The 21,072-nt window shown below is 41.2% G+C and overlaps 1 protein-coding gene across 19 annotated transcripts in view; it reads left to right on the plus strand.

The window, feature by feature from the left end:
- ASPSCR1 (ASPSCR1 tether for SLC2A4, UBX domain containing) overlaps positions 1-21,072 on the plus strand; it is a 53,946-nt gene that overhangs the window by 11,113 nt on the left and 21,761 nt on the right. For 18 of the 19 annotated variants that reach the window (XM_040530384.1, XM_040530388.1, XM_040530382.1 and 15 more), the window contains 5 exons: positions 964-1,064; positions 10,318-10,375; positions 11,194-11,267; positions 11,967-12,405; positions 19,198-19,337. In XM_040530384.1, the coding sequence (XP_040386318.1) occupies positions 964-1,064; positions 10,318-10,375; positions 11,194-11,267; positions 11,967-12,405; positions 19,198-19,337 (812 nt within the window). Of the gene's footprint in view, positions 1-963; positions 1,065-7,260; positions 7,648-10,317; positions 10,376-11,193; positions 11,268-11,966; positions 12,406-19,197; positions 19,338-21,072 lie in introns of those variants that run through there. The other variant, XM_040530389.1, reaches the window with a different exon arrangement.

Below are 21,072 nucleotides of genomic sequence, written 5' to 3' on the forward strand. Positions count from 1 at the left end.
CAGTCCCTTTTGAAGATGGCTAGCCAAACCTCATCCTCAAAATTTCTGAATTTGTGATTTCTCTTTGACTCTGAGTTGATATACAGTCATTGAAGTGAAGATCAACCGTAGTGAACTTGTAGTCGTGCTTTTCAGTCTGCACAGACACCGCAATATTTGAAGAATAATGTGACTCCTCTTTTCTGTCTTCTGAATCAAGAGCATTTTTTTTTTATAAGGGCTCCCTTTTTTGTTATTTTTACAGTCACTAGTATTATTGGGAAGCCAGGAGTATAGTTTGTCTTAGAATATTTCATAATCAAATGGATGTTCTCTAGAATTCTTGATGATAATTCATGGAGAAATGAGTTGTAAGGTCTAGAGAAATCTGGAGAATGATGCTGGTCAGGTTGGTGGACGTTTGAATTGTACTGAAATCTGAAAACTAAAATCAGCTGTCCCGCTGTTTCTGTAGGCAAAGATAGTAACATTAACCAGTATCATGCTATGCATTCTCACTGTAAGAGAATATATTACAGGTTGTGCAGCTGAGAGGAATACAACAGATTCATGTGACATTATTAAAGTGGTTATTTTCTAGCAGTGCTAAATGTGTACTGTGGGCTTGGACTCTGAAAGCAAAGCTGTTAATTTCATTCTGCAAATCTTTCTAAATTGAAGTCGCACAGTCATGTTAATTTTTCACTGATGTGAGAGGATACTGAATGAATTGCCCAAAGAGAGCTATTTACTAAAGAACTAAAATTATAATATTCGTGGTAGAATAGAACCATTCTAAATATTAACTTCTAAAACAATCATTAAATACTCATGGTTTTTATCTAATGTAATAGTTTGCAGCAAGTGTTTAGAAGAAAGTCACAATTTTTGGTTAGCAGGTTCTAAAGATTGTAGAAATACTGAAGAAAGTTGTAGTGAATAAATTTTCATTGAATTTAAGTATTTACTGTGTTTTTCCTATAGGTTCGGATTGCATTACAGTTAGATGACGGCTCCCGTTTGCAAGATACCTTTCTCTGTCAACAGACTTTGTGGGAACTTCTGAACCATTTTGCAAAGACCAGGTGAGCAACACAGTGGAAAAAAAATACTTGTTTGGATGGGTCTATGTATGACAGTATTTAGTTGTTGTTACAGTGTGTTATGGTTTAACCCCAGTAGGCACCTAAGCACTGCACAGCATCTTGCTCTCTCCCCCTTGTTCCCTAGTGGGATGGAGCAAGGGAATCAGAAGGCCAGAAGGTAGAAAACTCATGGGTTGGGATAAAGAGTTCAGTTTTTTTTTTTTAAATCACTTAAAAAAAAAAAGGGGGGGGGGGGAGGGAGCATGATGCAAAACACAATTGCTCACCACCAGCTGACTGATTCCCACCCAGTCCCCAAACAACAGCATCCATGGTAAGCTTTCCCCCAGCTTGTGGAATACAGTGCCACATGGTATGGGATATCCTTTTTGCCAGTTTGAGTCAGCTGTGCAGATTGTCCCCTCCCAGCTTCTTGTGCACCTCTGGCCTCCTTGCTGGCATGGCATTATGAGAAAAAGAAAAGACTTCAACTCTGTGTAAGCACTGTTCATCAACAACTAAAACATCAGTGTGTTATCAACACTACCTTCATCACAAATGCAAAATGTAGCACCATAGAAACAACCATGAAGACAATAACTCTATCCCAGCCAACATCACCACACAGTGATCCAACTAAATCATGCGGATTTGTAGAATTTGCATTTCATTGCATTTTTTTCCTTTATAACACAGACGTTTGCCTTTTCTTTGCTGTTTCATATTTGACAATCCATTGTTTTGTTGCTATTTTTTTAATACTGGACTTGCAGTTGTGGTTCAGGGCATAAAGTGGTAACAAACTGCAAAGGCCAGAAAGAAACTATATACCTGGATGTATTGCTGCATCGTTCTTTTATACAAACTTATTTGAAGTCAAGTTACTGCCAGAGCTGAGAAGTTAGCCTAGATTATCTTCATCACTAATATTTTTGTGTTGTGGTTTCATGTGGTGGAGGGGGTTCTTAAGCAAGTTGCTGTTGCTTTTGGGACTTGTGTAGATCTTCAAGGAAATCTGTAGTTCTCAGCAGGCTAATGTAGAATCTTCAAAAGACTGATTAACTCCTATTTAAATGGAAAAATATTTGGTCTTACATTTATTAAATATATATGTGGGTTAGAAATCTTATTATTTGAGTCTGGTCTATGTTCGTTGTTTTCCTTTGTCTCTAGCTTTGACTTTAAAATGCTGTATTGTTTTGAAATGTCAAGCTAAGAAACTTTTCTCTGTAGACAGTTTTTATTTTTTTCATGGCTTGGAAGATGGAGCCTTGAAGCTGTGACAGCCATTCTACTCTGAACAGAATTTCCAAGTTTATTTTTTTTTCTGTTGTTGTTGGTTTACCTGTCTCTTGATAAAGTGTCTTTTCAGATGTTGTGTTTCTAGCTTGCTCTTTCTCTTGTATTCCTCACCTTCTGCCAGTTGCTCTGCACTTTTTCTAATGTGACTAAACTTGCTTCTGTTGCACTCAATCCTCTTGCTCCTCTGTACAGATGCTGTATTGTGCAGCTAGGAACTGTTTTTGTTAATTTCTCAGAACACTTACATACTCATCAATCTACAGAGATAGTGGTGATCTGTGCGAAAACTTCTGAAGTCTCCAAGGCTATGGTGCTAGAAAAGCTATGAAATAAATGGTCACTGGGGAGGGACAGGTGACAGTGCAGTAACATTTCAGATAAGCTCACTTTTTCAGCGTACGCTTAGAGGATGCAAAGTCATGGATTGCCATTTGTAATCTGGGCTGGAGCAATTGACCAGTTATGGGTATGTGTTAGCGTTGGACTACTGTACTAGCATAAACTAATAAATGAAGTTTAAAGTTGCTTATTATGTACTGCAATTGGAATAGCCTAAGAAACACAGTTCTGACTTTGAATTGGTCGAACTTACCTCGCTAAGTCAGGGTAACACGGTTGAGTTGTGTAGCTTGAGTTGCTCTGGAGCTGTTGTGCCTCCCAGGGATGTGCTGTTTGTTTTCAGCCAGCTTGGCTCCCTGAATGGCCCGTACCAAGATCAAAAGAGTGCCTGGTGTTGGCCCAAGGAAGGGAGTTAGGATCATGGTGTGTGTGGGGGGGGTGGGGGTGGGGGGTGTAGAAGCGGGTCAAAAACATCTTCTGAGTAGCAGCAGTGGATTGAACAGTTACTGCTCACTTCCCACGCTCCTGTCTAACTCCGCTTGTGGTATTTGTGCAGCTTTGTGGGGAATTGGCTTACGTAGCTGATTCGGCTGAAAAATAATATTTTCCCTGTTTTTTTTACTTAAAATTTTGTATCATCAGAAGATCTGCTGTGTGGCATTTAACTCTTAAATTGAAAAGGACAGTCTTCATGTAAATACCAGACAGATTCAGATTTTTTTTTTGGAGTAGGAAAGAGGTAGACAAGAGGGGAACGGAGAAACAAAACCTGGGTATATCTTTGGGGTGTTTTAAGGCCTTTCTTGTGCCTTATTACATACTTCGTGCCCTCTGGGAGAAAAGTGCCTGTTGCAGTTGGGAAAGTGCTAGACTGGTGGAGGTTTTATTTGTCACAGTACATTGTAACACTACTAGTCAATATACATACTGCTCTTCTTAGGATTATAACTGCCAATCTGTGCTAAGTGTTATTAACTTCAGTTCACAAGACACAGCTGTTCTTTTCTGCCCTCTGGAAGCTGAGCTTAGATGTTTGGATGGACTTTGTAGACTTTTGATTAAAGTCAACAAGCAGCAAAGATGCTGTGTGTGACTTGCATAACAATCTGGACCTGTATCCATCCATATAGATTTCAGGGGTTGTGATGCTTTCCAGTGTGTATGGATGCAGTTGACTGACTAGTCAACTAGTTGTTGACTTTTGCTGAATCCTTCCCTTGAATTTCCAACCAAAGATGTTTTCCTGGAATGCTCAGCTGCTGTAAGTGCGTGAGGGGAAGTATTCTAAATCCACTGGAATTTCCCCCGGGTCTCCAGCGTCCATCTTGGCTAATTGGGTCTGAAGAAGGTCTGGAAGCTATTGTAAATCTGCTCCTCCTCTCAGTGTGCGGCAGTCCTTGCACAAGATGTTTACAGGCCCTGTCAGATCACTACATGAAGGAATCTAATCTGCCTGCCGTTCCCCTTCTGAAGAACAGCACATCAAAGAAGTGACAGTGTGTTTGATGTGTGTGCTTGCCTCAGTGAGTGAATGTAATGGATTAACAGCAGCTGGAGGAGGAGCCTGCTGGCTTCCAAGAGTTATACAAAAATAAGTCTCCCAGGGATCTTTGCTTGGAGTCTGTTCTGCACAGACTTGGTTGAGGGCACAAGTGTTTTATACCCTTTTAGCATCAGGCCTGGGAGAACTGTTGCGTTTCAGTCTTCCACTGTTACTTCTGTGTCAGCTTCAGCAGCTTTGTTGACTTTTACATAGAAGTGATTGCAGTCTGGACACTGGAAGACAATTTTGACAATGGCTATGACTCTCTGCTGCTTTTGTGGTGTTATTCATTAAGTTCAGATATTTTTCATATATTTTCAAAAGGCTGTTTAATCAAATGGGTCCTTGGATTGACATGGAAAGAAATTTTGGGAAGGTGAATGGAGCTATGTTATATAAGTCAAATTGTTTTGCTCTCTTATGGGTCTCTTGGGTAAGGATGTATGTTTATTCCATTGTGCCCTCAGCTTTTCTCCTCCTAAATTGTGATCATCCACCTTTAATGATAGGCAACATGAGGTTTAAACTTCATTACTGTGGGCTGCTTTTGTCTGCCCTTTTCTGTGATTTCAGGGAGAAACTGCAACCTATAAAGAGTCTGAACTGTTTCCTCCATGTCTCAGCAGTCCTTTATTTTTTGTGCATTTTTGTCAGGGATTTCTATAGGTGATCCTGATTGGAAGCAAAAACATTTAAAATAAGGTAGGTATGACTAGCCCTACTGGGTTGTCTGGAAAAGTCTGAGCCCACATAGCCTGTTATGGTGCTCTAAAGGTAGTCTCTTAGGTGCTATTTTGCTCCAAACTTCCAGTTAGGAGACAAGGGTTTGTTTGTTTGTTTTATTCTCCTCCTTCCTCTTTCCTCATCAAATGTTAGCCTTTGGAGCTTAGTTACTGCTGCAAAAGGAGTAGGGGAGGTAGGAGCCTGGGTCTTGAGTTACAAGGTAAAGCTCAAGGATCACAGCGTGGACATGCGTTATCTAGCACAGTACTCTGGCAAGGTTTGCCTTCCTTGCCAGAGTGTAAGCAAAGCTCACCCAGTCTTTTTTTTTTTTAAATAGGATTGGAAGCAGAAGTGACAGCTGCAAAATGCTTCTTGAGTTGAGTTACTCAGAGGTTTGTGATAGCCTGAGATGTGTCCTATATGCTGATGTTTTGCTGCCATTGCTTTGAATACACTAGCAGTTGCAGGATTTATAAAAACAGCTTCAGGTAGGATCTTCCTGCTGTATGGGAGGATGCCTGGAATAATGGAAGCAGCTTTCCACCCAACTTTGGCAGTAGTTTCAATTACTCCAGTGTCTGAGTAACAGCAGACGAGGGGTCACGTAGGAATAGTCATACTGGTGCAAATGGTTGTTCATCTGCTACAGATTGATTCCTACGGAGCATTGTATATGGCTTTCTATCCTTGACAGAGTATAACTGATTGCAGTACTGCACATGGTGGCAACCTATTTTTTTTTTTGATCATTCATCTAGAAGGGTAATTGTTTTTCATAATCTGAAGATTGAATGTAATAGCTAGGATGCTCTGGGTTTGTCTGTCACTTCCTGCATGGTAGCATTTGATGCATTGGCTTGGAGAAGTGTATTCCCCCCCCCCCCCCCAAAAAAAATAAAAAAGATACCTCAGTACTGAAACCATTCTGATCTGTTGCAGCTGGTCCCATAGTAGTTCTCAGAGTTCTCAGCCCCTTACTTCCCTGAATGAGACCCATCCCTCAGGACTGGTTTTACAGGTTGCTTTATTTGGATTTATTGAGTCTAGCAAGTGGAGCTTGTCAGTTTTGTTGTGACTTGCCTTGTCCCGTATTATCATGCTGTTGCATACTTTATTTAGAAAGGCTTAAGTTTTAACCTTTAGATCAAGGCTGGAGATAGACTGTTATAATTAAAGCAGAAATCTGAATTCTGGCCTGTGCTTAACAGGTTTGCTCTCCCACATCCTCCATCTGGAACTCTTTGATGTGCTCTTGCTCTTGAGGATTACTTAAGGATTGAGTATTGTTTTCCAGATGGTGTGTTCAATTCTGAGTGACTCCTGATTCCAGCTACTTCACTTATATTTCATTGAAGCTGCATTTTTAGTCTAAATGTAAATGTCCTTGATGAATTTTTCTAGAACATAATGGCTATATCCTTTTGTTTTTCTGCTCTATAGTCTCACTGACTCCTTCCCTGATCATTTTTTCTTGTCACTTTGTACTGGGCTAACGAGATGCATGTTAAAATATTATGCAAAACATCGATTGTATATATATTCTTCTGAGCTGCTAATCTGTGATCTATTTTGGACAAAATAGAGAGACTGCATAAGGTATTGACAAAGCTAATGTTGTTATGTAACTCCAATTGAACATTATGACGATACTTAAGATTATAGGAACCACTGCATTGAAAATAGTATGTTGTGTTTGGGTACACAGACTCATCTTCTGCTGTGCACGCAGATTGATAGTGTGCTAAGGGTTATTTTACGTCCTTCTTACCTGGATAGAGAATCTTATTCCTGTCTTAAGATGGTCTTTCTGTAATAATGGTTATAAATAATCACCTTTGTGTTGGGTTTATTGCATGCCTACTTGTGGTCTTAACAGCTACCAAGTAGAAACTTCTCTAACAACAGTAGTCAGCGTGGCCACAGCACAGACATAGTCCGTAATGTGCAGAGTCACTTCAGGAAGTGACACTTCAGAGTCACTTGGTTGACTGAATGGATTTTGGCTACTGCTTAAGTGATCCTTTTCCTTCATAAATCTGGGAGATAACTTTGTGTCTGGGAATATTGTAATTTAAACATGTACATGATGCTGAAAGCAGGATGTTTTAAATAACGAACTCGATTCATTTAACTCCTTTGTAGGAAAAGTCAGAAGGAACCCAGGCTCGATCACTGATTCCCTTTTCTTACAGGCTTTCCCTGTTCCACCCCTCAGGTATGATGCTCGCAAATTAAAGCACGAGGTAGAGAATGAGTCAGACAGGTCCAGAAGGTAGTTGTCAGTGGTACAAAATCTAGTTGGAGGCCAGTAATAAGTAGAATGCTCCAGGGCTCAGTGGAGGGTCCAGTCCTGTTAAACATCTTGATTAATGATCTGGGCAATGAAGTATAGTGCACTCTAAGCAAGTGTGCAAATGACACGAAGCTGGGGAGTATGATGGATTTCCCAGAGTCATGCTGCCATCCAGAAGGACCTGGACAGGCTGGAGAAAGGGACTGACAAAAACCTCATGAAGTACAGCAAGGAAATGTGCAAAGTCCTGCACCGGGGGAGGAACAATCCCAGACAACAGGATGTGCTGGGGCCCCTGTGCAGCTTGAGCAGGGGTGTTAGACCAGAAGACCTCCAGAAGCCTCTTTTGTCCTCAACCATTCTGTGATTCTGCGTCCCTGAAGGTACAGGTGATAGGTATGAGTAATGTGATAGATGTAATTGGTCTGAGTTCCTACTTAAATTTTGTGACACCTGGACACCTAGTAGATGAATGTTTTATAAGCATATTTAAGAGAATGTGTGTCTGTGACTGCTTTTGCAGAATTGCAAACAGTGCAGAGAAATGATTGAAATAGATCTTTCTAAAACTTCTGATTTCTAGAGGGAAATACTGGAGTGCTTTCAGGCTTCCAGGGCCTTGTAGATTTTGCTTTTTTCTGTCAAGTGTACTGCAATCACTAGAATCAAATAACTGAGGAGACAGTTAAGTGCGAGAATTTACATAACGCTCTAAATAAGTCATTTGCAAAGTTCTGTTTGAATTTAGTAGTAACACAGGTGTAATAGCACATAAAATGACAAGTTGAGTCAGTGACTAATTCGGCCTCTTTTGTTCGAGGTCTCAGGAGATGAGCAAGGATGTGACTGTCAGGTGGATTTCATTAGCTGGTTTGTAGAGAGGTGGATTCTGTTAGTCATAGGAGTTGCGTTGAGTGTTTCCTGGTGGGGTGAGGCATAGGAGAGAGCTTGGTGGTCTAGATCCAGTGTAGTCTGCTGTTTAGAGAAGCAGATAATAAAGAAAATTAACCTTTAACATTTAGTATTTTCCTATTTTATGTTAACCCATTCAATTTTAATTTCTTCAGTTCCCTGGCACACTGCTTTGCCTTTCTGATTGCAGGTTGAATGCTAGGGGTTCAAGTTTTATACATTGCTTTTTTCTTTTTTTTTTTTTTAATCTTGGATGGCTGAATATAATTGTTGTTTATATTTATTTGGATGAGCATTCTGTGCTGAATCACTATTTGTTGTGCTGGTTTTCCTCCCACAGAATAATCCGTCATCAACGCTTATGTTTGGTGTGCTGTTTTTTTTCCTCCCACAAGATAATACATTATTAATGCTTGTTATTTTTTGTTCCTGAGGGGGAGAATTGGATTTGGAAAGAATACAGATTACAAGAAGAGGCTTTTTTTTGGTTAAAGCTGTGTCAGTTGTTAAGTGGAAAATCTACTTCGCAGCTTCTTGTTTAATGACGGGAGAAAAAAAACAACACAATCCTTCCATCTTTAATCATTCTTTCAGTTCTCTAAATTGTTTTCTGCACAAATTAAATCCTCCATAGTGAAGCTGGGAGATACCTCAAGGTAGGGCACATGGTTCACTTCTGCCATGATGTTCCCAATGGCATCAAATGATTCTTACCTACAGTGGAAGAGAGGAGTCATAAACCAATTCTAGACTACAGAGCCTGATCACTCAGTATAAATCAAAGGGGTAGACTGTACCCTCCTAATTGTAGGCTTGGGGCCAAATCAACTCCTGTAGTAGAGGTTAGCATCTGCAATGATTCTTTCTTAGATTGAATGCTGATACTATTGGAACCAGACTTTGTTCCAATTCCAGAGTTAAGTACTAAAGCACTTACCAGCTGCCTGTCCAAAATTCTGGTCAGGGTCTTGTTAATGCTTACAGTGGTGGCTTCTCCAGTAATGAAAAGATGCAGAGAGTGTGTGGCAATTACCTGATTAGAATTTAGAGAGGCTTGTGACAAAACTCCAGGTTGATACTGGAATAACTGATCTCTGATAGGATTCTGAATTACTGAGGGAACCGAGTCATCTTCCATATACGCCTTCACATTTCAGTGATGCAAGAACACGCACGTTTCTGCACGCAGTGGGCACTGCTGAATGCATGAATGATCTTGGACGGATGAAAACTGAGACTTGCTGTGGTAGATTGTGATTGTCTTTTTCCTTTCCATGTTTGATCAAATGAATATGTAATAAAGCTTCTCTTCTCCTTGAATGCCGCAGAATTGCTTATCTTGAGGAAAATGGGAAGAGTAGTATCTTTTTAAGAGTAGCACTTTGGGGCTGTCTTCTTCACAGCCCTGAACTGGTTCTCTCTCTTCCCTATGCTGTGAATCCTTCGCTTATATCTTCCTCTGCATCATCTTCCTCCTGCCTGTCATCAGCTTGCATCATTGCCTCACTGGAATGCTCACCTGTATGTTTTTCTTCACTTTTTCTAGAGCAGCAGCCTTTTCTTTGGCTTTGTATTGTCCCTAGTCTCTAAAATCTAAAAGCTTCTGCTGTTTTTTGTTGTTGTTGTTTGTTTTAAATCTTTCTTATACTAAGACAAACAACCTCTTTGTTCTCAGATTATTTGCTTCAGAGCAGTATTTCATTCTGTTTTGTTGCTGTGCATACATGGGAAGAAACTGACCCTTCCCTAAAGAAAGTACAGTCTATACAGTAATAAACTATTGAACTTAGATAAGGGTTTAAAAAGAGCAAGTACTAGTCATGTTACAGATTGGGCACTGAGGCACACTAAGAATGGTGTTGAATTTATCTTGTAAAATTGACTCATTTCAGAATTACTTGAATTATTTCTCCTTTATTTTTCAACTTGCCAGGAGCTGTGTTTAAGGAACAGTGAATATACTGGAGCAAATTCTTTACTTAATTTCTAATACCGATTCTGTGAAGTGTGTAGCGGCTGTTGCTGGAGTAACAGGGAGGAGAGTGATGCTAGCTAATTTTGCTTCTTACTATTTCTCTACGTTGGTTTTGGAAGGGATAGGCTGCTCTACAGATGCTGCAGTATTTTGCTGTTTATTGCAGGGAGTTTATGGAACAACACGGTGAATTCTGTCCAGTCTGTATTTACATGCGAGATGAGGTAAGTCATCAAAACCTTCTTAACCGTCTCTTCTTCTGTCCCTAAAATATAAGGAAAACTTAGCTCCACTTTCCAACCTGGAAAGTGTTTCTTTTGAACTTTCTTGAGAGGGGAAGTAGAAAAATGTTGGTCTTTTGAAAGCCTGACAAGTCTGTATGGAAAAAAGCTTTTTTGGAACATAACCCAGAGCCGTTTAGACTTCTGAGCCCATAAAATGAGCTCAATGACTTGTTTGTGTTTTTCTTTCCAACTTCTTTTAAAGCTCAAGAGTCAAAACAGTGGTTTCATTTTAATAAATATTTGCTTTCCTCCCTGTTTTGATCTTTTGCAGTTAATGTTTTGTTTAAAATTTTGTATGTGTGTATTATGGAATTCGTTCTCCCTAGCTGTCCCCTTCACTTCCCACTGACCTCTGTGGACAGATAGTCTTTATTCTGGAACGGGTCATTACAAGCAGATGGGAAGTGTATGTAATGAAATCAGCTGTCTTCTAGCTCAGAGATGTTGCCTGTGATTTAACTGCTGACATAAAAATAATGCTTTGCCGAGGTTAAATCAGATTTGGATGTACACATGGGACAGAAGCATATATAGGTCATCTTCAGTGAAGATCCCTTAGTAAGCAGTGAATATGGGAAAGCCAAACAGGTGAATACAGATGTATTCAGGTCTCATTTCCAACTGCAGAAAGAGTGTGCTGTGAGTTGTTTCTGGTGCTGTGTGATGATTATCTTGATATAGGCTTCACTCTAGAAAGAGCTCTTTAAATGCTCTCAGATAGACAGTTAATATATATTTTTCCTCTGTTTTTGTTACAGATCTCAGGAAAAGATGAACTAGAGAAGACAACACTGAAGTCACTTGGTCTGACTGGAGGCAGTGCCGTCATCAGGTTGGGAGGAGAAAAGTTTGGGCTCTTTATTTTTCATTTTCACTCTAGTGGTGAATTTGTTTTGTTTCAAGTACCAAAAAAATGCATGAAAATAATTCAAAAAGACAAACATCACTGCGCTTGGTAATTGTCTTTGCCTGCTTATCTGAAACTGCTGCCCACATGTGCTTCCCACAGCTACAGATGCTGGCACTGACCAGTCATGTACAGAATGAAGGGAATTGTTTGCTTCTTTTCTTTTTTTTCTTTTTTTTTTTTGGTGGGGGGGAGGGCTTTTATGGGTGCCCTTTCTTTTCTTTTTTTTTTGGTTGGTTATTTTTTTTTAGCTCCCAGTCCCTGCAGTGCCTCCTGCTGATTGGGATCATGAGGTGGGGAGTAGTCAGTGACAGGTTTTCTGTGATCATCTAGCTAGTTTTTTATAATATATACAGAAGGTGGGAATGATTAAAAACAGTGTTTTACAGCTGACTTCTTTTTTTTCTCTGGAAGGCAATTTTCTTCTCTTCCTGTGGGGAGGGTAATTCCTGTTTTGCTTCCTCCTTCCTCCTAACTTCAGAGCAACTGCAACTTGTTCTTTGTAACTCTGGAAGAAGCAGATTATTAAATTATGGTCTAGCTGTCTCCTTTGTGTCTTGGTCATGTTGAGAATTGGGAGGACAGCACTTATGATAATCTTTTTTTTTTGGTGTTGTCTTTAAGGGTTGTCATGAAGAAATGCAGTTTGTCTGGTCGGGAGGAAGCTGCAGATGCCATGACACAGTGTAATGAGCCAATGGTGAGGCCAGGCTCTATCAGAGGAGCAGAGAATGTGCCCTTACCTCAAATGCACACGTTCCCAAAGGACTTGTACCACAAGGATGTGGCCTTGTCTTTAAACTGTTGCACAGACAATCAAGGCTTGATTAGAGAACCTAATGCCAGTGTGGAGGAGCTGTCTCCTCCCTCAGAGCCCAAGTCTACCCCATTCGTCCCTTTTTTTGGAGGTGGACAACGTCTGGGGGACACTTCTGTGGCTACACCACCTCTTGGGTTAGATAAGCCATCTTCAAAGCTGCCAGCAACTTTTTCTAGCCCTGGAGGCCCTTCTGAGCCAAAGAAGTCTAAGAACAGCCATGAGCTGCAGAATGAGCAAGAGCAGGTAAGGTAAAATTTGTTTGCAGTGAGGGCTTTGTATCGTGTCTTGCCCTAAGTGTAGAAAGATGTTTCCGTATTTGAGATGTCGTGTGGTTCTTCCCTCTCCTCCCCACAATTTAGCATTGGATGCCTTGGTGACATATAGTTCTGCCAAGTAAGTTCAGTAACTTGCATTTTGTTCTGTTTACTGTAGGATATATGAAAGATAGGAATTTATGAATTTGTGCACTGTTCAGAGGCAAGCAAAGCTTTGAACCTTGAGATATCCTTGGTGATTGGTTCTAACGCAAGCAACACAAGTGCATTAGAAACAGCCCAGAAGAGCTTCAATTTCTGCGTCAAATTTCATGAAAAGCTAAACGTCTTTAAAAAATGCCCACTTGTCACCTGAGCCCTGGGAGCTTGGCTTTTTTTTTTTTAGTTGCTATCTACTATGTAATTTTTCTAAAGGTGAGCAGAGTTTGTCCAGACTTCTGTTTTCTATTACTAAGAAAGTGCTTGCTGCTTGTTGTGACTGACTTGCCCTCTGAATGATCTGGGAGATGCAAGTCTGATAGAGTTTTCCACATGGGAAGGGATAACCTTTCTAGCTCATTGCAGGTTTATGTCCTAGGAGGAGAAGTGGTCTTAACAGATTTGCTGCAACTTGATCACATACTTCTAAGATCTGAGAAGACAGAGTTTCTAACTCTTAGGTTGTAAGGTGTACTCTATTTCTCATCTAAGATGTTCTCTGGAACACTGAACTTCATAGTAAAGCAATTGTAAAAGCAGCATCCAATGCTGGTGGTTGTTAACATCTGCTTCCTCAGTTCCTTCTGCCTGTGGTCACTCCAACTTACCGTTTAAGTGTTGGTGACGCGCAGTGGATTGTAAGGCCCACAGATGTAGGAAAGGAATTTTTCAGCTACAGTTGCATTGCTTTTGACAAAATTTAGCTATTTGAAAAATGAGGTCTGGGCATCTTCTCTTCCTTTCAGTCTAGCCATTCCTTCTGTGAGTCTTAATTTTCTTAGTATTGCAGGTGATACAGAAACCTTTCCTTCCTTTTCCCTACTTCTGCTTGCATATAAAAGTATATTCTGTCTTACTTTAAAATATCTTGCTTCTTAAATAAAGTCTACCTCTCTTTAACCCTTTTCCCGAGAAAGACAAATTGTGTATCTGCATTGTTGGTGTCTCCAAATTAAAAATAAATCAGTTAAAATTAAAAATGCTTTAACCCATATGTAGATACCAGAACTGATGGCTCAAGTGCTATATTGTTGTTACAGGATGTCTTTGAATAATGTCAAATATACTTTCTGTAGGTCAGCTATATGAAATTGAATGCCCTCAGCAAGGATGGATATGTCTGACAAGTAGCATAGAAGAAAGTACCAGAGATGTTAATGATGTATCCTTGTTAAGTTGTGAATTTGTGTGTTGGGAGTTTCATGTCCCGGGTTCTCTGTGACCAGCTCCATCCCTTGTCCCTTCACTGCACACTTCACCAGGGCTGGATTTAATCTTCAGGGATCTCCTCTATTTCCCAGTTTTTAGTACCTCCTAGAGTTGGAGTTTGGTGTTTATCTTTGGTTCTGATCCAGCCAAGGGATCAAACAAAGGAAAGCCATATGCAGGAAGAAAAGATGCCTGATAAGGTTCCAAGGGCACTCAGTCCAGGAGGAATTTAAGAAGGCTGTGTGTATGCCCTCTCACTGATGTAGAGATTCTGCCTTGGTTGACTTCTTTGTGGTTGCAGTCCATTCTTCATGAGTTTCTGAATCGTTTAGGTGGAGAAGCCAGACCCTGGAAAGACTCTGGAGCAGTTACAAACGTAGCAGAAAGAGGCCTTGCCAACCCAGTGGTGAATGTTTTAGTATATTAGAAACATGTTTGGGTCCATTTAATCAGTGTTGTTTAACCTTCTGGAACAGACTCTGAGTGTGGAGTCCTGAACAGTAGGCTGGGTGATTTGTCCACTGTAATGCATTGCTTGCTTCAATCACACTCTCACCTATGAATGATTTGTAAAGGAGGAGTTTCAATTGTCTGAACAGGAAGGAAGGAACGGTGCAAGTGTTAGGTGTTATTTTTCACCAGCTTTGTTGTCTGCACTTCTCCATACGCTGACTGGAGAGACAGAACTAATTTTATAATTTTATTGGCTACAGCTTAATGTGAAGTTGTGCTGATGGTCGCAGAGCTGAACCATGGTGGCCTAGGGACTCTTGTTTGTGATCCATCATCGTTCTCAGAATTGCAGTCCAGTTCAAACCACTTAGAGGCACTTCGGGAGCCAGCCTTCCTTCCAGTTTGAGAACAGTTTTGGAAGCAGCTGCAGATTCTGTTGGGGGGGGTCTGCCCTTGTGTTAAACAGCATGTGATTTTGACTGCTGCTTTCAAGCCCTTTGATCTCTGGTGCTTTTGCTGCTGATTGATTACATTTTGTTCCCTCCTCCATTCCTGCCATCCTCTGCTCTCAGCAGCAACAGCAGAGCAGGGCTAGCCACATGGCATCTGCTTTTTGTCCCTTTTCAGTCCTGAGGAAAAAACAAAACAAAACAAATTATTTTTAAACATCAAAGGTCCATTTTTGTAAAAGAATCTTCCTATTAATGCTTTGCCTGTGTGTGGTTTTTGGAGCTGCAGAGAGGCTGGATAAAATCTGTGCTGGCGTCCCTTCATTTCTTAGGATAAAGATGCTTTACAGACAGCTGCATGCTGACTTTGATGTCAGAACATTAATTATTAGAAGGTAACTTTACACCAGATTCCCCTGGAGATTAGAGCTCCCTGAGGTGGTGGGGAGGAGGTAGGTCTGCAGGGAGAGCTTACTGCTGTGGAAAGCACAATAGCCGCCGCTATACTTCAAATTAAAGAAGGGTTTTCCTCAGCTTACCTGCTTACTTGGGGCCAGGATAGTGACCTTAGACTGAATTGCATTCTTTCTAACACCTAGCTGTATTGCATAGACTGCAGTTACATCAATTGCCTGGTAGACACTGTTGTGAATAGATGGCTTCAGCCTGCTGGTGAAAAGCGTGTAATGTCTCAGCTTTGGTAGAAGTAGAGACTTCGAAGGACTGATATTTCGGGAAGGTGACAAACCGTAATGCAGCACCTTTGACTTCTGAAAAGTATTACTGACAGAAAGATGACAGCAAAATGCATAGATTTCCTTCCTTCAAAGTTACATAGTGAAAGGCAGAAACTGCCCTTATGGTGGCCATCTTTTATTACAAGAGAGAGCTAGCTACCTGTTGTCACTTGAAAATACCAGATTGGAACTGGAAAGTGAGTTGGTCTACCTGGTAGAGTCCTTTTTGTAAATAGCCATGGGAAGGTAGCTTTCAGATTCTGCCTGTACTTCAGTGTTGTTGCTGAGGCTTTAAAGCAAAGCTGTAGTGAGAGTACTTAGATTGGGAGATACTGAATTGGAATAGTTAAGTGAGTAGATGGTAATGGATAAAGAAATGGGATTTTTTCTGATTGCTGGACTCTGGGCAAGGAATTGGTGGAACAACCTCTTTCTCTCTGAAGTGTTCCTTATGTCTGTAAGGAGGTGAGATTTATGGTTGGTTCCACTGAGTGTGAAATACATGGCAGGAGGAGTAATATGATGTGGCAGACTTTGCATCCTCAGAGGCATTATGGTTATGTCTTTTCATTGCAAAGTAGTGCCTAGTCAACACCTTGTGCTGCTCTTCTCTGATCAGACCTTGTCATGTAATTCTGAAATTGAGTTGCAGAAACATTGAAAAACAAGCTCAAAACACCTCCATTGTTTTCCACAAAAACTCAATTGTTACAGCTCTCTCCAGAATTTTCACTGTTGTTAGGGGTTAGCTGAAAATCTAATATTAGGAAATTCTTACTGTAGTTGTGTGTTTTTGCAGTCTAGTTAGATGTAAACAGATAAGCTTTTTCTTCTGTATAGAAGAAAGTGTGTTCCTTCATGTTAAGAGGTAGCTAAGTTATGTGCCAGTTTGGAAGCTAATATAGTCAGCATTCAGCGTTGGCTGGGGAACAGAAAAAACTACACAGCTACATTTCAGCTCCTAAGTCTGTGTCTGTGCCGGGCCACTATAGGTATGTTGCAGAGAATTAAACAGGCACATCTTGGCTGAATATAATTTGGAGGGCAAGAACAGGGCGTTTCTGTCTAGGAAGAAGTAGTTCTGTGTCACAGCGTGTGCGTAGTTCTGCTGGGCTGAGTGACTGTACAGGGGGAAGTTCCTGCTGGCACAACGTGCTATCTGCAGTGCAGAGCCAGTTGTCTCAGCAAAGATGTCTGGAAAGCGAGGGGTGAATGGCAGTTCTAAGGCAGCCTAGGATGGTGAGTGCACAGCGAGAAGGGGTGACAGCTGAACACTGTGGGCTGGGATATACATCCACCTTCTGCTACGTTATCATTTCTGTTGTCTGGGCTGAAGCTGTCTTTAGCTGCTCCCATGGTTTGGGCAGTGATTGACACTTTCTACTTGGAATCTTGCTGCTGTTATCATTGGTGCTAAATGATAAGTTTAGGATTTGCTAATGCAGACTTTGTAATTCCACTGTATGTCAGCAACACCTTTCACCACATGCTGTAGGGTATGTCTGGTTGGTCTTTTCTTTTTTTTCCTTTGGAAGGAGAAGTCTATGTTCAGTATGTGTGTTCTGAGTGAAATGAAACACAAGCCTGTCGGAGGAGACTGAAGTATACCTGATTATTTGGGAGGCCTGGTTAATTCTCCTCTAACACTGATCTGCCCTTATCGGACCAGCGGCTCGCAGCAGTTAGGACTGTTGTGCCACAGGCTCTTTCCCAGAGGGTGGCTCTGTATGCTCAGGATCATTTCATGCAGGCAGCTCAGGGAATTATGCAGCCCTGGACATTCCTCCCCTGAGTGCAGGGAAAGCTGCAATCAGGGTCCTTCACCCTCTAGTTAAAGCTGACTCTGCTCAACTTTCTAAATGTAGCCAAGGGTCCCACCCATACAACCTCGCTCTTCTAATTTCTCAAATTACCCTTTAGTGCCCACAAATAGAGTGAACATTGCCTTGTAATTTGTGTCCTCTCTTTTGACAATTGAGGGAGACTCCTTTGCTTCCCAAGGGGCCTGCGCTTGGGGGAAGGGAGGATAGATGGAACAGATGGCAGGAGGAGAGGACATCTAGGCACTCATTTGGATTGGAAAGAATATATAAGGCAATATATACTCTTAATATTGCCATATATAAGGCAATATATGTGTGTTTGTTCATAGAACCTAGGGTTGTGTTAGGCTGGCAGCTGACTATAAAGAAATGCTGTATCAGCTACCAAAATTTTTGTTCTGGTGGGGCTCTCCATTCGTGGACTCCTTCCCCCCTGCATATCCTATAGGCTGTAGCACAATATTCTGTTTTCAAGCTTTGGGCATTTACGAATCTCTGGAATTCAAAAAGTTTGAATTGTTCAAGGTCCAGTAGGTGTAACTGTCTTTTGTGTATTTGACTCCTGTTGTGGTTTATATTCGCATACTGACACAGCTGCTTCTTTTGATGTCAGGGATAGTAGCCAGTATCTAATCCCTTCTAAAATGGAAGGAATACGTAGTGTCAGTCTCCCTTCAGAGATGGTGAACACTGTCTGATGGTTTTGGAGAGTGTGTGTGTATGTGATTCTGTGTATGTGTATCTGTATTGTATCTGTATTCATGTACGTGTGTATATGTATACAGATATATGTAAAACTGCAGCCACAGTTATAGGACAGGGCACAAATGGGCTGAGAGGTTTGCTGTCATGACATCCCACTGCCAGCGATGGGCTTTGGAAGCAGGGGGAGCAGAGTGGCCAGGCTGCCTGTGCCTTACAAGTGAGAGGGGTATCTTGGAGGTCTCTGTGCTGTTTGAACAGCCTATCCACAGCAGCTGTAGTGTGGGGAAAGTTGTCAATAAATGTAATGAGTACCTTTATTGCAGCTAATGCATACACTGAAGTGCTCCCCCACCATCGGTCTGCTTTGCCTACAACAAAGGTTGATTTCTTTTTGAAAAGGGTTTTGCTGTCTAAGGGAGCTTTGTGTGTTGGATGACACAGGATACATGCCAGAAGCTAGGTTAAAAAGCTGAAACATACAATGAAAACCTGCAGTGACACAGTTCAGAGAACTCAGGAGGTCAAAGGATGGCTCTCTAGAGTAAGGAGAAATGGATTGAGACCTAGTACCCTTGGTTCTGTGGCAAGAGAATGCAAAGCCAAGAGAACATAAAGCATGATGACAGGCAGGAATACATGGCAAATGAACAACTTAAAAGGGCAGTTTATAAGCAGTAGTACATAGAATAGCACCTGTATTAGTTGTGTACTGCCTGTAGAGTGGTAAGAATGTGGAGTAGAGAGGTAAAGTATGATTTGAGGATAGGAATGCTTATAACAAGGTTGTAACTACCAAAATATCATTGTGCTGTCATGTCAGTGAAAAGATTCCACATGCCCATCCTGGAGGGGAGTCCTCTCTCCTTACATTACCTGACTGCTGAGGTTGTTACCCTGGTCTTCCTATACAGACAGGAGAGCAGCTAGTGGTTAGGGTGTGACCCATCCAACAATATAGGCTTCTGCTGCTTGTTGGGAGAAATTGTGCCACAGGCTCTATCAACTGTAAGAAATAACTAGTCGAAACAATGGCATCCTCGATACAGTCAGTCTCTGTTCATATGGTCATGAATTCCACACTAGTAATTGTAGTTCAGTTTGCAAACACTGTCCTTTTTTCAGGAACCTTTCAGAATAAGCAAAGCAGTGCATTTGAGACTAACCTAAGCCTGTTTTTATTCTGTAGCTTTTGGAACGAGAGCCACTTGTATGTCACTTAGACCTGCTAGAACCACTTCCTGCCGGCCTAGAAGACCTTCCTGATGATTTTTTTGAAGTCACAGTGGATGATGTACGGAAACGTTTGGCGCAACTGCAGAGTGAGAGGTAAGTTTCCTTTCTGCTGGTGATTGAGTTTGCTTCATATTCTTTTGCTGAGCAGAGTAACACAGTGCCCCTATTGATGGCTGTGATTTCTGGGGAGAGGGTTGTAGGTAAGTTACCGGGTATGGAATTATTGAATTAATGATCAGCACTGGAAATCTCTGCCCTTTATACTGTTTAAGTTCAAGGGCTATCCCATGTTTCTGTGACAGAATGTATGTTTTTGTGTGAACTGGTTGACTATTTGTGCATGAGATAATTGTTTTACTTGGATTTTGAAAATTTAATCATGAAATGTCTGTGATGCCTGTATGGTGGTAAGGTTATCTGAGAACCTCAAGGTAATGAGGGCCAGGCCCTCACTAAGGAAAGGATTAAAAGAAAGGTCTCTTTCTGCCTTCTGCATTTCAAAGAGTTACTCAAAGCCACTTAACACACTGTCTCTTTTTCTTCCTTTTCTTCCCCCTTCTTCTTAAAGAGCAACCACAATCTCTATAATTAGATGTGTTTTGATTTGTGAGAGGCCCAAAACAGTGGTGAGCTCCTGCTTTCTGTTTTGATCTGATTTCACGTTTACTACTAGGAATTAAATGTCTGGAATTAACAACTTCTAATGGACAAAATGTATGAGCACAATGATACAGCTTTGTGAGAATAACGGCCATTGAGTATGCTGGGCTGCATCAAAAGAAGCATGGCCAGCAGGTCGAGGGAGGCAATTCTCTCCCTCTGTTCTGCTCTCATGAGACCCCACCTGGAGTACTGTGTTAAGCTCTGGGGCCCCCAAAGTAAGAAGGACAGGGACCTGTTGGAGGAGGTCCAGAGGAGGGCCACAAGGATGATCAGAGTGCTGGAGCACCTCTCTTATGACGAGAGGCTGAGAGAGCTGGGGTTGTTCAGCCTGGAGAAGAGAAGGCTCCAGGGAGACCTTATAGTGGCCTTCCAGTACCTAAAGGGGGCTACCGGAAAGTTGGGGAGAAGCTCTTTATCAGGCAGGTAGTGACAAGACAAGGGGTAATAGCTTTAAACTAAAAGAGGGTAGGCTTAGATCAGACATTAGGAAGAAATTCTTCGCTATGAGGGTGGTGAAGAACTGAAACAGGTTGCCCAGAGAAGCTGTTGATGTCCCATCCCTGGAAGTGTGTGAGACCAGGTTGGGCAGGGCATTAGGCAACCTGGTCTAGTGGAAGGTGTCCCTGCCCATGGCTGGGGGCTTGGAATTAGATGATATTTAAGATCCCTTCCAAACCATTCTGATTTTATGATATCATTAGCAGCTACTAGCTTTTTCAGCCAGTAAGAAAAGCCATGTATTTTAAGAAACAGCATTAAACTTTTATTAGACCTCATCAGAAAAGACCAACTTTGAGAGATTACCCAAATGGAAATAATGTAAAATTAAGCTTAACCACAAAGCAAGATGTGAGAATGTTTGGGACACACACGAAGAGAGGGAAGAACTATAGGAAGACACTGTTCAAGTAGCTTGCTGTTGAATATTCATGACTTCATTGTACTTAAATTCCAGTTCTGAACTAAAAACTTGGGTTAAGGTAACGTTTGTCTCCCTATCACAACACCATTTTGCTGTCAATGTGTCCTTAAAGAAATTAATTTCATTAATGTATTTATTTTCAAGAGGATCACAACTTTCTTTTAAACTTTACAAGTATTCCGTGAAACTCTGGGACAGCTTACTTTTCACTATAGCCAAGACTGAGCTGAACTTCTTACTTAG

Source organism: Cygnus olor, chromosome 18, assembly GCF_009769625.2.
Source record: "Cygnus olor isolate bCygOlo1 chromosome 18, bCygOlo1.pri.v2, whole genome shotgun sequence".
NCBI lineage: Eukaryota > Metazoa > Chordata > Aves > Anseriformes > Anatidae > Cygnus > Cygnus olor.